The sequence below is a fragment of the Vicugna pacos genome, chromosome 8 (assembly GCF_048564905.1).
Source record: "Vicugna pacos chromosome 8, VicPac4, whole genome shotgun sequence".
Lineage (NCBI taxonomy): Eukaryota > Metazoa > Chordata > Mammalia > Artiodactyla > Camelidae > Vicugna > Vicugna pacos.
Window position 1 is genome coordinate 65748035 of NC_132994.1, and position 15436 is coordinate 65763470.

At 43.1% G+C, this 15436-nt stretch overlaps 2 protein-coding genes across 4 annotated transcripts in view; both read left to right on the forward strand.

The window, feature by feature from the left end:
* CCDC170 (coiled-coil domain containing 170) overlaps nucleotides 1-13653 on the forward strand; it is an 87774-nt gene extending 74121 nt beyond the window's left edge. For 2 of the 3 annotated variants that reach the window (XM_072966049.1, XM_072966051.1), the window contains 2 exons: nucleotides 994-1230; nucleotides 3463-3830. In XM_072966049.1, coding sequence (XP_072822150.1) covers nucleotides 994-1230; nucleotides 3463-3663 — 438 coding nt within the window. In that variant the 3' untranslated portion in view covers nucleotides 3664-3830. Of the gene's footprint in view, nucleotides 1-993; nucleotides 1231-3462; nucleotides 3831-13594 lie in introns of those variants that run through there. The other variant, XM_072966050.1, reaches the window with a different exon arrangement.
* Nucleotides 13654-13662: 9 nt separating this feature from the next.
* ESR1 (estrogen receptor 1) overlaps nucleotides 13663-15436 on the forward strand; it is a 378297-nt gene continuing 376523 nt past the window's right edge. The window contains exon 1 of the mRNA XM_072966053.1: nucleotides 13663-13751. The gene's annotated coding sequence lies outside the window, so the exon portion shown is untranslated. The remainder of the gene's footprint in view (nucleotides 13752-15436) is intronic.

Sequence of the window (15436 nt, forward strand, 5' to 3'; positions counted from 1 at the left end):
GCAATTCAGCAGCATTGAGTACATACACAGTGGTGTGCAACCATTATCACTATCCATTTCCAGAACTTTTTCATCATCCTAAACTGAGACTCTGTGCCCATTAAACAAGAACTCCCTGCCCCCCAGTGCCTGGTACCCTCTGCTCTGTATTCTCTCTCTGTGAATTAGCCAATGGATACCTCACGTAAGTGGAATTATACAATATTTGTCCTCTTATCTGGCCTATTCACTTATGATGTCGTCAAGGTGCATCTGTGTTATAGTATCAAAATTTCGTTCCTTTTACTCAAATGCTTTTTGTAAGTGGATCTGGTGCAATTTAAAATATTAAGCTAATAAAGAAAATGTGCCTCATACTTCAGGATGCTGTTTTGGCCTTAAGATCCTGGGGCAGCTTCTTAGATACAGCTACCACCCTTCTCTCTTGTCTGCAGTGAATGCTGTGGCCGCCTCCCACCTCCCACCTCCCATACTCAGTGTTAAAGGCAGAAGATGTTTCTTCTGAAAAGTTGCTGATGTCTCACACAGCAGTGATGACTTGCTGAGGGGATTTTAGGTGGGGCTTCCCTGTGGTAAATCACCAAAATGGGAGACGTTTTGCTCTTTCTAATGTTTCTAGTACCAGGAATGACCCCTTGACAGGGGTAAAAAGTACAAATTGCTTGACCTATGGCACTCATTAAGAGTCTGTGTGTGAGTAGCAGGGGACTTTATTTTAATATTTTACCCCTGAATCACGCTGCCTACCATTTCATCTCATTGATTTTCCAAACAAGGGTACTCTCATATGTCGTTTATAATAAACTATAACTGTCTTCAGACACATTCATCCAGCATATATCCTCTGCAGAGTCTGTGTAACTGGGTTGGACTCCATTCTTTATTCATAGAAAAGTTGTTAAATGAATCTCACTGACTTCTGATTTATCTTGTTTATACAACTTTCCTCAGCACATGCAGAAGAAATTATCAGCTTTCTCTTTGACTTGTTAGATTAAAACTTTGGAACAGACCAAAGCCATTGAAGACCTAAGTAAGTCCAGAGACAAACTGGAAAAGATGAAGGAGAAAGCTGAGAAGAAGCTTCTAACTGTCCAGTCGGAATTGGATACGACAGAGCATGAGGCTAAGGAGAGTAACGAGAGGGCCAGGAACATGCTGGAAGTGGTAACCAGTGAAATGAAGACACTAAAAAAGTCTCTGGAAGCAGCAGAAAAGAGAGAAAAGCAGGTGCGTAGAAATCTGGTGGTGAAACCTTTCTATTTAGAAAAGAGGATGATTCAAAACTTGAGAATTATCCATACATTTCTTCATAAGTATTTTATAACGCTTTCCGTATCAATTCAACATGTCTCTGCCCTCTAGCATCTTTTTGGCATTAAAAGAACCGTTATGATTTACTCTACTAAGAAAAAAATTCACATTTTCATGGCACCAACTATAGCAAAGAAAAACACTTTCTTGTCAAAGACACAGAAAGCCTGTGAGAAGCCAGGTTCTGGTTGTGGAGAGGTTTTTTATTACGTTCGCCGATGGCCTCTGAAGTTTGCGTTATCCCAGATCTTCTAACATTGTCCAGGGCTTCAGCCTCAGGGGGCAGATTTTATCTCTAGCAGAGATCAGTTGCAGGAAACAGTCCCAGAGCTTAAACAGTGGCACCCAGACCTGATGGCCAACCAAGCGCAGATGTAAACCATAAAACAGTCCTCATGCGCCCGCTGGTTGCAAGGAGGAGTTTTATCTGGTGAGCCCATCAGGAGGTCAGGCAGAAAGAAACATGTGCTGGGCAGCCTGACCTCTGCTTTTGGCTTTCATCTCCTTCTCTTTCTGAAGCTCGCGAGGGCATAGAGTGGACTCTGATCCTAGGATAGTTTTTTCTCTTTGGCTGCCTCTGCTTTGGCTCATGTGTCAGGCAGAGTTGAGGAAGGCCAAGCTCTCAGAGTGAGTGGTCTCAGAGGGAACCTCTCAGCAGTTAAGAGCTTTGGCCACATTCAAAGGGGTGGAAAAGTTTGAGGAAAGCTTTTTCATCAGGGAGGCTGGGCTTCAGAGAGTGTTGTGTTTCCTGAATTGGACTCAGCCTAGGAAGGAGGTCGGGGAGTGAATCAGCACATGGTGGGAATGTTTGGAATGGATGAAACCTCTGTCTTCGGATTGGATCACACCTTTTCTAAAATGGAAGGTACCTCTAGCAGGGGCTGCCCAGCTGTCTCTCACTGATCAGCTTCTGCCTTTGTTTAGAATCAGAGCAACTCTAGAAGAATCTGAAGGGGTGCAAGGCACCCCTTTCAACCATTTTCTCGAACCCCAGAATTCCCACTTTCCCCTTTGTGATGGACAAATAATTGTCCCAGAGCGTCCAGTGTTACGGGTTGCGAGGTGGCAGTCTGTGTGATGTGATTTGATCATTTAGAAGTCCTCCGTTTTCACTGGCTCATACTTTTTTGCCATCTGTTCTTCCTTTAGTTTTGAGAGGTTAATTGACCAGTTAACATTCCAGCGCGTAAGCACTGTCACCCAACAGACACAACCACACGGTTTGTAAAGCATTTCCTAGTATGCGGAACACACATGGTCACCGTTTCATTTGATCCAAATTTCAGAACAGCCCTGGGAGGTAGGTATGTGGTCAGTTATTCACCCTGGAAGTGAGCAAATGGAGTCTTACCAGGGTCGGAGTCTCATTCATAGCTGCTTAACTGGGCTTCTTGACTCCGTAGCTGATACCACATTAACTGGCTTATCAGAAAAGTGGTTGTGGAATTGATGACGGTTGGTGTCTGCAAGGATCTTAGAGGTGATTTAGTAGGCTAGCCTTCTTTTTTTATTTTCAAATACATGTTATTTATTTTATTTTTTATTGAAGATTTAGTGTTGTATTAGTTTCTGGTATACAGCATAGTGATTCAGTTTTATATATATATGTATGTGTATATATTCTTTTTCATTATAGGTGATAACAAGCTATTTAATACGGTTCCCTGTACTATACAGTAGGATGTTGCGGTTTATCTATTTTGTATATAGTGGTTTGTATCTTTAATCCCAAACTCCTAAATTTATCCCTCTCCCGACCCCTTTCCCCTTTGGTAACTGTAAGTTTGTTTTCCATGTCTGAGTTTGTTTGTTTTATAAATAAGTTCTTTTGTGTCTTTTTTTTTTTTTTTTGGATTCCACATATAAGTGATATCACATGGTGTTTGTCTTTCTCTTTCTGGCTTACTTCACTTAGTCTGATAATCTCTAGGTTCATTCCTGTTGCTGCAAATGGCATTATTTCATTCTCTTTTAGAGCCGTCTTTTTTTTTTTTTTAATAAATGAGGGAATTAATCCGAGAGTAATGAGAGTGAGTAACTTGCCTAGTTCAGGCAAACCTGTTTTCCACAGGCTTTGCGGTTGCGTCTGGTCTCGCGGCACTGGAACATTTGTTGTCTCAGTTACTGTGGTTCTGTTTGATCTTGCAGCTGATGGACTTCAGGGAGGTGGTTTCTCAGATGCTGGGCTTGAACGTGACCAGTCTCGCTCTTCCTGACTATGAAGTCATCAGATGTCTTGAGAGACTGATCCACTCACATCAGCATCACTTTGTCCCCTGTGCCTGCCTCAAAGATGTGACTTCAAGGCAAGACAGGCACCCACAAGGCCACTTACAACTTCTTCATTGAACACCGTATCTCTTGAGGGAGATGGAGCTACGAGATAGGACACAATCCTCAATTTCACAAATTCCCCAAACCTTTGAAATCTCATCAGTGTGTGAATATTGTACACTTTGATGACAGAGTAAGGATCTCAGAGATGCCAAACTTAGGTAAATGTTTGGCATTAAAAACACCGATTATTTTATTTGCTAGCACTTTGGGACCCAGGTGAATTCCACCAGATTGCATACCCAGAATGGGAAATGATGGTAGGGAATTAACATTATGGGGAATCCATTATGAGTCAGGGGCTCGACTACCCAATTTAATTCTCGCAATAACAATGTGGAGAAACTTGAATGGTTTCATCTTGCAGTCTCCCTGGGGCTCAGAGAGGTGGTCTTGGTTCCCTGCCTACGATTGCAGGCAGTTAGTGACAGAACCAGAGTGAGCAGCACGTTGGCTCTGTATCAAAGGCTAGGCCTTCTCTGCTCCTTCACAGACCTCCCTTCTCTCCTGAAGTCCGGTGATTCTGGTGGAAATTGCCTGCATCACAAAGGAAGGAAAACATCTGTACAAGCAAGAATTGAAGTCAAAAGTGACTGAGATTCATGAGCGTGACCTGTATGACGTTAGAAAGCAATACACCTAATTATCTGGATGAAACATACATAGGTCTGAGGTCCTGTTGAAAAAAGTACGTGTTTTAAATGTTGTTACCAGATCGTATTTGGTGGTGATTTTCAATGTGTGCACAGAGCTGAGTACTTTAAAAATGTAACTTTTTTCATGTGAAATACCCATAAGATGAAGAAATCCTACCGTTTTTTCACCAATATGTCACATGTACTGACAGCAGGGATACCTTTTCAGGATCATGATTTTATAATGAATTTCTATCATTTTCTTCCTTCCTTTTAAATTTCTATTTCACAAATATTTTTCAGGAAACCGTATTCTTAAATTCCCAAGAAAAACATGTTTCTCTTTTGGGTGATTGTCTTATTTCTACCATATGAATATTTCTTATAGCCCCTTAAAAAAGCAGCAGTGTCTGATTAAAGGAGAGGGAAAAAACAGATTACATTAAGAGAAAATGAAAACTCTAGAAGAATGGAAGTGAGTTTGACATTTACAGTTTGAATGGCGGACAACATGGAAGAAGTGTGACCAAGCCTCTCTGCTGGGGGTGGTCATGTCTACCTGGCTTTCTCCATTGCGCGCAGGGTTGATGCGAAGGAACATTTTGCTACTGCACAGCCCTGACTGAAGATGCGAACTGGATCTGCAACAGGCAGGGGAGGCAGCTGTGTGTTCTCCCAAGGGAAGGTCTGTGGTCTCTGGAGATCCCTCCACGTGCTCCAAAGATGCAGTGGCTGCCGCTCTGGACCCATGTTCACCTGGAGTGAGGGAGGCGACATCATTGTTTGGGTCTCTGGGGGATAGAGTTGCTGAGTGACTGCTCCCCCCAGGCCACAGAAAGCAGTCATTGATGGGGGGGGCGGGCCCAGGGGTGGGGCAGATTGATTTTGGATACACTCTCTGTTTTCATTTTCCAAATACAATCTTTGATGAATTTCACTTAATTTTCTCTGTGAATTTATTTTCGACACTCTTCAAAGGTACTTAATGACAGCATCACTTTAAAAACATAAACTGTCATATTATTTTTCCATTTTGACTTATCATGAATATTTCCAGACTCATGTAAGAGATTGAAATGGTCCATAGTGATTAGTCCTGTACTTTCTCTTTATTATACAAAATTACATTCCATTTATCCAAATATATATTTATATAATGTTTCTAATCTATGACTCAAGCATGTATACAACCATCTTTAATACATGTAGAAATATTTAAAATGTTTGAATATAATCTTTAGGAGTTTCTGGTGGAAAGACTGGGATATGAAAAATAAATTCTGTCTTGTATATGTGTCCCTGTGCTCATTAACTATTAGTCATTTGGACAAATTGAAAATCCCTTCATAAAGCCATTTCCCTCCTTGTTGAAGTGCCGGCTGGCTGTCAGTTTCCCCTCTGTGGCCTTCGTTCCAGAGTTGGCAGGCCAGCTTCACATTTTTGTGTGAGATTTTGTTCTGTCGTATCCATGTATATTTTATGTTGGCCAATAAAATGCATTCACTTGATGTGATTTTTCTAGATAGAGTTCTAAAATATTTAACATAAACTCTTCTACCAAATCACTTGAGTGATCATTGCTACTGAGGCTATTATTCTGGTCATTGTCTGAGATACTTAAATGTATGCCTAAACTGTCTCAGTTAGGAAAACAAAGCGAAACCTGATCCATCTAAATTTCCGGTTTTACCTTATAGTCTGTCTTACCTTATAGTCTGTCTTACAGATGAACAGTGAGTGATTCCAGGTCAAGGGTCGTGGGCTGAAGTTGTCATTTTCACTGGGGAAGCACTGCATGGTCACAAAACCTTTGATGGGGAGGGCTCCGCCCAGTTTACGCAGGAGCGGTCTTATCTGTATTATTGCGCGCCCCACTTAGCGTCTCCTCATCAAGTGGGGTCTGTGTGCTGCTCTTTCCCCTCTGCAGCCTCCATACTGTTGTTGCTTCGCCTTTGTGTAAAAGCCATCGTTCTTTTGAGGCTCCTGCTAACTGACACATAACTTTCTTCTGGTCCTCATTGCGGTTACCTGCTAACGTCCTGTCTATTCTTCCTACTGAAGACTGTTGAAATGGCTCAAAGATGGCTTCCCCACTCCCATCAAGTACTGCCTTTATCTTACATGACTTTAATGCCCGTAGAGCAAAGCCGTGCAACATTTTACCTTTAGTTTCTTGGCCTTTTCAGCTCTCATATCTTTACCTCTCTTTGTTTCGGCCACTCACACCCTAGATTGAAATTTCCAGTGATCCAGTGTGGACTGCCTTAAGCAAAGAGATTTGGGGCAGCTCAGCTGAATGATTCAGGGGGAGACTGACTTCACAGCGTGGCTGGATGCAGGGAGTCAGCCTTGTCATCTGGATTCTGTTTGCGTTTACCTAGCTTTCATCTCTGCTTGATTTGCTGTCTTTGTCTGTTGGACTCACTTTCTCCTTTTGGAGGAGGGTTTTTCTGTGCTGCCAAGAAAGACAGTCACACGCAGATACAAGGTCTTCACAGCTGAGAGACTGAGCCGAGAAAAAGAGATTCTCTGCCTCTGACATCCATGGAAGAAATCTCAGAGAAGAATCTGATCATCTCTTCTGGGTCATATACCCACCCTGGGCCAATCGCTGTAGCCAGAAGGACGAATTCAGTGGCTTGCATCCCATGCCAACCCCTGCAGTGAGGATGGAGTAGGGTGAAGCTCCAGGACAATCTGCTCAACCAGAACCCCATGTAACAACAGAGGAAAAGTTCCCCAAAGAAAGAGAAGTTGGGCAGACACAACACGCATCTATTACATATGGTCAAACGCAGGACCAGAATCACCTAGAACTTCTCCACCTCTGAAATCTTAAATTCTCCATAGCCTCTTACCATCCCAGAACTCTATCTCTTGCTCCCAAATAGCTGTTCTTTGAGATCCCTTGGTCCTCATATTTCCTCCCTCCTAGACTTGCCAGTCTTCACTCTATCTGGAGCCAGCCTAGATATTATGGTGCATTTCCTCAATCATTCTCTTCCAAGCACCTTGAACTCCTTGTTCCCTTGCCCTCCTGTCCTCTACTTGGAATTAATCTCAACTACCAGTGTTTTTGCTGTTTTTCCTGCCCCACTGAATGAGACTGGAGGAAATCACATAAAAGCACAGCTAAGTGGTACGCCAAATCCATGGCCTTCGATCTCACTTGAGCTCTTTTACTAACTGGTAATCCCATGCCATCTTCCCAGTTAGAGCTTGTTGCCATTTTCCGAAATGATGGTTGCAGATATTCTTCTTTCCCTCAAGGCTTTTGCCTCGTCTCTTCCTTCTTCACTGTCAGCAGATAATCTCGTCTCCTATTTCACCCAGAAAATAGAAGCCATTACAGGAAACACCTTTAATATCAGATCCTGACATAGCGATGTGTGTGCACACCCTTCCTTCCCTCCTTCCCTCCTTCCCTCCTCCTGTCTCAGGTTATTCCCTCTGCCTTGCCACTTGCATCCACAGCAACTTAGTCCTATTAGTTGTTTTCCTCTCTCATATGTTTTCAACTTCACCTTCATTCATGGCTTATTTCCATCAACATTTAAATATGTCCAAATCTCTTTCATCTTAAAAAATATCACTCCTTCTGCTCCACAACTTACAGCCTTATTTCTCTCTCTTTTGTCACAGTTGAACCGCTAGAAAATGTGGCTTACATTGCTGTCTTTCTGGTCTTACGTCCCATCCATGCCATCATCCATGGCAACATGGCTTCTGTCTCCACTCATCCAGCTCTCACATCTTTGTTAGCAAATCTCTGTTCCTTTTAAAGTCCTTGTCTTACTTGATCTTTCTGTAACATTTGATACAGTTGACCATTTCCTTCTTGAAATGTCCTCTTGCGTTAACTCCCATCCTGTGACATTCTACTCCTTTTTCTCCTACCTCTCTGGATGGTTGAGTTAGATTGTTTTAAGGTTATAAGAAAGAAAATTGAAACGAAAAGATTATGTTAGGATAAGTGTGGGTGGGAGTCTTGACCTCACAGTTGGAACTCAATGAAGAACAGCCACACGTCCCATACATTGGAACAAGTAGAGAGTCCAAGAACTGGAGTGCCAACTTCAGAGCACCACGCTGCTGTCATGGCTGGGTCCTCCTGCCTGTCTCACGGACGCTGGTGTCCTTTGACGGCATGATGACTCAGCTCCCTGCCTCTGCTTCTGCTTCTGCTTCTGCCAAGATGGTCATCATTCCTCCACTCTTCTCTCCGCCTTTAGCAGCTACTTCTGCTTATTCTGGGCTTCCCTTTGTCTGTGTTTTCTAGTACTTCCTGGCTTTTCTGTACATCTCGTCATTTCTGCTCCCCCCATGAACTGCTCTCGCTCTGTGTTTCCCTTGCGGAGGGAGAACTTGATTGATTCGGTCAGCCGGGCTTCAGTGCGAGGTGCCCCTGGGGGCAGCACTTTTGCACACTGTAGGCCAGTGACAAGCCTGCGCATTGGCTCCCCTTGGATCAGGCTCCCTTTTCTGGTCCAGTCTGCTGGGGTCATAGAAGTCAGGTCTCGTGTCTGTCTCTTGGCTGTAAGTGTTCCATCGGGGTCTGCCCTTGTCTCCTTTTCCCACACTTTATCCGCTCTCCAGTGCATTAGCCTTTGACCTTAGACAAGTTACTTATCTCTCTGTGCCTCAGTTTCCTCATCTGTAAAATAGATGTAAAATATCTACCTGTTATGGGTTGACTTGTGTCCCCCCCACCAAAGATGTTAAAGTCCTAACTCTCAGTAACTGTGAATGTGATCTCATCTGGAAATAGAGTCTTGCAGTGGATCAAGTTATGAGGAAGTTATCAGGGTGGGCCTTATTCCAACAGGACTGGTGTGCTTATAAAATGGGTAAATCTGGACACAGAGAAAGACACATACAAGGAGAACACCATGTGAAGATGAAGGCAAAGACTGGGTGATGTAGCTGCAAGCTGAGGAATGCCAAAGATTGCCAGCAAAACACCAGAAGCTAGGAGGGAGGCATGGAACAGGTTCTTCCTCCCAACCCTCAGAAGGAACCAACCCTGCCAACACCTTGATTTCACACTTCTGGCCTCCAGAACTGTGAGACGGTGAATTTCTCTTGTTTCAGACACTCAGTTTGTGGGAACTTTGTTAGTGCAGCCCTAGGGAACTAGTAACACTACCTGAAAATTGCTGTAAGGATTAAACAATGGAAAGGTGTTAGAAAATATCCTGGGACAGAGGGGATACTCAATGCATGTTAGTTAATATCATTTTTGTAAATATCGCTAACCAGTTCCACCTAGTCTCATGGCTTTAGGTGTCTTCTGTGCGATGATGATGCCAGCTTTCATCTCTCTACATAGGAACTTTGTCCTGATCTCCACACCAATGTATGCAGTAGGGTGTGGTGGGGACACACATAGGATTTGAACAAAATAGGCTGGGCTTCAAATACAGGCTCTCCTGAGTGGCTTGGGCTGCTTGATTAACTTCTTGGAACCCTAAAGTGCTTCAAGACTGTAATAGGAATAACAAGAGTATTTTCCTCATAGAGTCCTTGCAACGATTCAATGAGCTGACGTGTATAAGGGGCATGGCTTGGAATACGGGCATCATAAGAGCTCAGTGAATGTGGTTATGTCCTGTCTGTTCCACCCCCCACCTCCTCCCTCACCTCTCCCAGTCTCTCCTTCCTCATTATCCCCGCAGTCATTTACACCCCATTATCTCTAACTCCCTCAGTCTCTGCTTTAGTGTTCCTGGTACTAGGGATTGACCCCTCCCTTCTCCATTGTAGTCAAAGTGATCCCTTAAAAATACAAATACGATCCCATGACTCTGTGCTTTGGGCCATCAATGCTTCCCACTGCTCTGTGGCTAGAGGCCAGCCTTGCTGGCGTGGCACACAGGCTCTCTTCCTCCCCTTTGTCTCTATGAACGCCAGACTGTCTAGAAAACAACGTTTGCAGTTTCTCCAGTTCTCTCTCTCCTCCAGAGCTTTGCAACTGCTGACTTTTTGGACTGTCTGTCTTTTCTTCCCTCGCTTGACTGATTCCTGCTTATTCTTAGGGTCTCAAGATGTTTGGATGTTACCCCCACCAAAGAGTTCTCCCTGATATCCTGAGGCTGGGTTGGCCACCCACCTATGGGTTTCCCTGGTGTCTTGTGCGTAACTCTACCAGCACTTATTTATAACAATCCCTTGTGGTTATATCTCCTTTCGTGGACAAAGAAACACAAGACTCAACGAAATGAAGGTTACAGCCACCTAAGCTGGAATTGGAAGCGAGGCTATGCTTACTTCCAAGGCCACTGTATTCACTTTCAGCCGTGTTGCCTCCTGCAGGCTTGTTTGTTGTGAGCCTGGTGTTCGGCCCATAGTTGATGCTCAGTGAACATTCATTAAACGTCTGAGTGAATCAACTAATGGAACAGAGTTTGAATATTGAAGTGGGCTGGCTCTTCCTCTCTTTATGCACCCAAACATACACTGTATGCAGATTGGATGGGTTCCCAATGCATGATGATTTGTATGAGTAATTTTAAAGCAGGCAGATGACTAATAATGATAAGAGCTTATAGACTCATGGACATAGAAAGCAAACTTATGGAAATGGGAGGGAGAGAGCGATGGGACTAGGCCTTAAGTTTCCTGAGTCCTGGTCCCATGAGTTTTCCTTTTCATAAAACTGCCTTGTGGTTACCTCTTGACCTAGCAGAAAGTAGGGTAGAGGATGGCATTAAAAATGCTACTACTCAAGGTGGCATGGTCCATAAATAAAAGTGGAGCAATGGTATCCACCATTGGTTCTGGAAACAGAAGGTAGAGGACAAAGCTTACACTCGTGCTCTCTGGCTCACAAAGCTCTATTTGAAAAACATGCTTAGCTGGATGTATTGCTAAGAGAAAAATAGATTTTTATTGTTACAGTCATGCTGAAAGTCATTTATATACCGAGAACCCACCTTTCCTGTTTTCCTGTATGGACTGGGCTGAATGTCTTCACAAGACATTTGGGAAACTGCAGGACATGCTAAAACTTCCTGGGTTCTGAGCAGATGCTGGGGTTCGCCACCCAGGTCCCGTCTTCAGGACTGAAGCAGGCATTGTCCAGTTGCCCAGAACTATTGGCTCCTGACAACCTACAACTGAGTCCCTTGCCAGGACTTGCCCTTGGCTGAAGGGAGCTACTCCATCCTGGGTCACAGACCCTTTCCAAGGGCAGCTTGAATCCAGTGACTGGTCAGTGTGGGACTGCAAAGCCTCGTCTTCTTCCCTCAGGCAGGACTGTTATGTAGGGTCATCACAGGTTTGAACTACCCCCTGCCTTCCCAGCAAGATCAGCTGAGGTCTTTGTTGCAGCTGTGTCACAAAGCGACTGCTTCCTCTGCCCAGACTTGCTTTCTTCTTTTCTTACAGGTTTTGTTCTAAATGTGCAATTCCCAATTCCCATTTCAGGGTCTTTCTAGGAAACTTGACCTAAGACAGATGTATTCATTCTCTTTGCAACTAGTTACAAAGTTACCAAGCTGTTTTGGTATTTCTATCATGTGATTTTATCAATCACTCACTCTTGGTGTATTGATCACTTGGTAATAGAGGACCCTTGATTTTCTCCTTCTTTCCAGGATCCTCTATGGGGATTCACAACTAGATTCCAGTATAATGTTGAATATAAAAAAATATATATTAATTTTTTCCATTTCCTGTCAGTTTCAACAGGGTACAGAATAGATGTGATTCCAAGTAGCTGAAACAAGAAGGGATTTGTTGTAAGGTAGTGAGTGGCTTACAGAATCATGTGAAGGCTGAAGAAATAGACTTGAGGTTGAAATTTCCTTGGCAATTCCCAAAGGCCCATCACTGAACTAAGCCACCAAGAAGGCTGCTGCTACTGCTACAGCCCGAAAGCCAGTGGTTTCAGAATCTCTTCGATATGACCAAGCTCTGGAAGCCACCCTTTCGGGGTGCCTCCCCTGCTGCTGCTAATTCAGAACCTCCCATCAGCTGCTGCCATTTGGGCCAGGAAGTGGATGCCTTGAGCCTTAGATGATGTGACTGCATTCTGGGATCACTGCTAATGATGCCACAGGAGACCCAAAGTGTCCGTGACATGCTTGCTAGCAGAAATAGCTGTGGCAGTAGAGGTGTGACCACTGCCATCTTCCAAATCTTGCACTGGGGCATCTGACTGGCCAAACCCAAATCATACCTGGAATCTTTTCTGGAGAGATTCCGGAAAACAGAGTACTGAGCTTCCCAATGTCAGAGGAAAAGAAAGGCATACCAGAACAGTGTTTTTCAAACTTTTGGACATAATCTATGATAAAGTTCATTTGACTCACACATACACGCTGTCAGACTCCTGTCTAAGTGAAATGAAAGATTCACGTGGCAGCATGGTGACCCCTGAAGGCGTCTATTCTAGGCTGTGCAATTCTAAGCTTATCTAAGCTATTCCACTCTACTAAGAGATGCTGGTCTTGACCCAGTAAGTTGATTTCATGACCAACTAATGGATGGCAACTGACAGTTTAAAAAAAAAATACCACACTACGGGAAGGGGAAAATGGGTGTCATGTGCTAATCCACAATATCTACTCTATACCATTCTCACCCGTGTTCCTGAAGTCACAAAAAGGATTTAAGGCTGTTCACAGAAGGGACTTACTAATACGACACAGTGTCCAGTGGATGGAGATTCAGGGGAGCGGGTTCTAGTCCTTAGGCAACAATTTTCCTTTTGTAAATGAGTGTATTGTGATAGCTCTGTGTACTAATGACCCAGTCGACACTTACCTGAAAAAAAAAGGAGAAAAAGAGTGATTGTAATTTTTGGTGGAGGATGGAGTAAGCTCACAAGGCAGTCTTGATGGCAAATGCACTTGTGGATCAACTGTTGTACTCCTAAAAAATAGTAGTTGGTTTTAATTAAGTTCCTGGTTATGCATGTAGGTGTAAAACCTAATGATTCATTCTGAGAGCATTATGATATGTATTGAAGGTGAAGTGTATGATTAGTGTGCCTGCCCCATGTTTGGAAGGTGATTGCTAATTTCACTGTTAAGATTTGTAAAGAATTTAATCCCTTAATGTAGAGCTTTTAGGTAAAAGCTTACATTTGCCAATGACTGAGGCTTTCAATAAGGACTTTTTTCTAATGCAGTGTAGGTTTGAAGGTCACTGGTTAAAAAAAAAAGCCTATTGAGAAGACAGAACAAATAAACACTTAATAAATGCCTTTTCTGTGCCAAATAGTGTGGCAAGCATTTTCATCTACAGTAATTCTTCTAATCCTCACAACAATCCTTGAAGGAGGAATATGATTCTCTTTCTTTTTACAGATGAGGGAGAAAGGGTTAAAGTGATTCGGAGGGGCTCACCCAAGGTCCTTAAAGCTGCCAGTGGACGAATGGGAAATTTGCACTCAGTTCTGGCCAACTTACAGCTCTTGCTTCTCTTACTGTGCCAGAACGTCTCCATTGCTTTCATTTGTTCAAGGTGAGTCTACGTGAAAAAGTACTCAAAACAGACGTTATTTGGAAGGCTGAAATTTTCGTGTTTTAGAAAGAGACGTTCTAATGGGCACTTAAACTGCCCATTTCATCCGAAGGCTTTCTGGGACACAGTTTGCTCTTTACAAGGCATTGATATCTGCAAGCAATTGGGAATTGTGAAGATTATTTGCAAGGCATTATTGTAATGTCATATCTATAGCGTTCCTGGTTTCCTTTTGCTTGTGACACTGTTTAAAGGAACTAAGTGGAAGCGTTTCTATGTAACATGAGAGACTTCCCTAGGCACCTCCATTTTGTAAACTTAACACAACAGCTGGTCACATATATGGGACTTGGGTTGTCTGTGGTTGTATCAGTGTGAGGGATGCTAAGCTTCTGAAACGTGAAAAAAGTGTTTATGCCTCTTTAAACATTTAACTCTTTAATCCAGTATTTGTTTTTGAATTTTTCCTCTTTTAGCAAAAAATTCATAAAATTAAGTAAAATATTAGATTAAAAAGAGCATATTTCAATGTGATTCTTCACCCATGCAATGTGAGTTTTATTACTCTCAGGACAGAGGTTGAGCTGACATCTAAACCAGCAGGCTATGTAACATATGACTTCGGGGGACATGGTTCACATACTATTGAGAATCACGTTGCTTTTTTTTCTCCCAGCTTAGTCAGGTAGCTTATTTAAAACTTTTCTTTGATAATTTCTTATAAGCAAGCTAACGTGTAATCTGCATGGCTCTGCTGATAGTCCTTAGAAGGTCCTCCCCAGAGATAATAACGCCCCTCAGATGTCTCTCTCAGAATGTGTGATGTGTTGCAAGGAAAAAGCAGCTTCCAAAGAAGTTCTGAAACACACTCAATCTTACTAATAATAGTTACCTTTTATTTATGTACCAGAGACCGCAGTTGAACTCTTTGTAAGCTTTATCCAATTCAACCTTCCCCTAAACTATCTGAGGCAGGCACCGATATTAGCTTCACTTTAAAGCTGAAGAAACAAGCTAAGCGAGGTTACGTGATTAGAGTCAGATCACGCCAACAGGCGCTGGGTGGTCTGACCAGTGCTGATCCTCTGGTACTTTTCTGTCTCCTCCACGGATGAACCCATTGCCAGGCCCTGAAGGTGGGTGCCTGGCCAGACTGTACCCTGTCCTAAGTGAGACTGGCAATTTTATCTGCCCTTACGAATTAGCCAGTGACCTGAAGTCTAGGTGAGTGGACAAGGAAGAAAGATGTCTGCTCAGCAGGGATCTTTGTGTCGGCAGGAGCTCACTCCGACTCACTGGTTAGGAAAATTAGGATGGTTGACTTCGATGTAATGTTAAAGGTTAATTTTTAAAGCCATGCTACTGTCGCTGTAGTGGGGACCTCTATACCGTTTGTTTAGAAGTCTGATAGCATGGGGATTAAGAGCATGGACTTTGGAGTTGTTACTCATTGGACTCATCTGAACCCTGCCTTTTACTCTTGGCTTCCACACCTGGGCATTGGTTCTCTCCTCTATAAAATTAGGATTCACAATGGTGCCAATCTTCTACAGTTGCTAGGAGGGTAAAATTAAGTAGTAGACATGAAATGCTTAGTCCAATGCCTAGTTTGTCGTAACTGTCAACATACATATTAGTTATATTATTATTAATATTAAACCTTTACTATGCCCAATTTTCATATT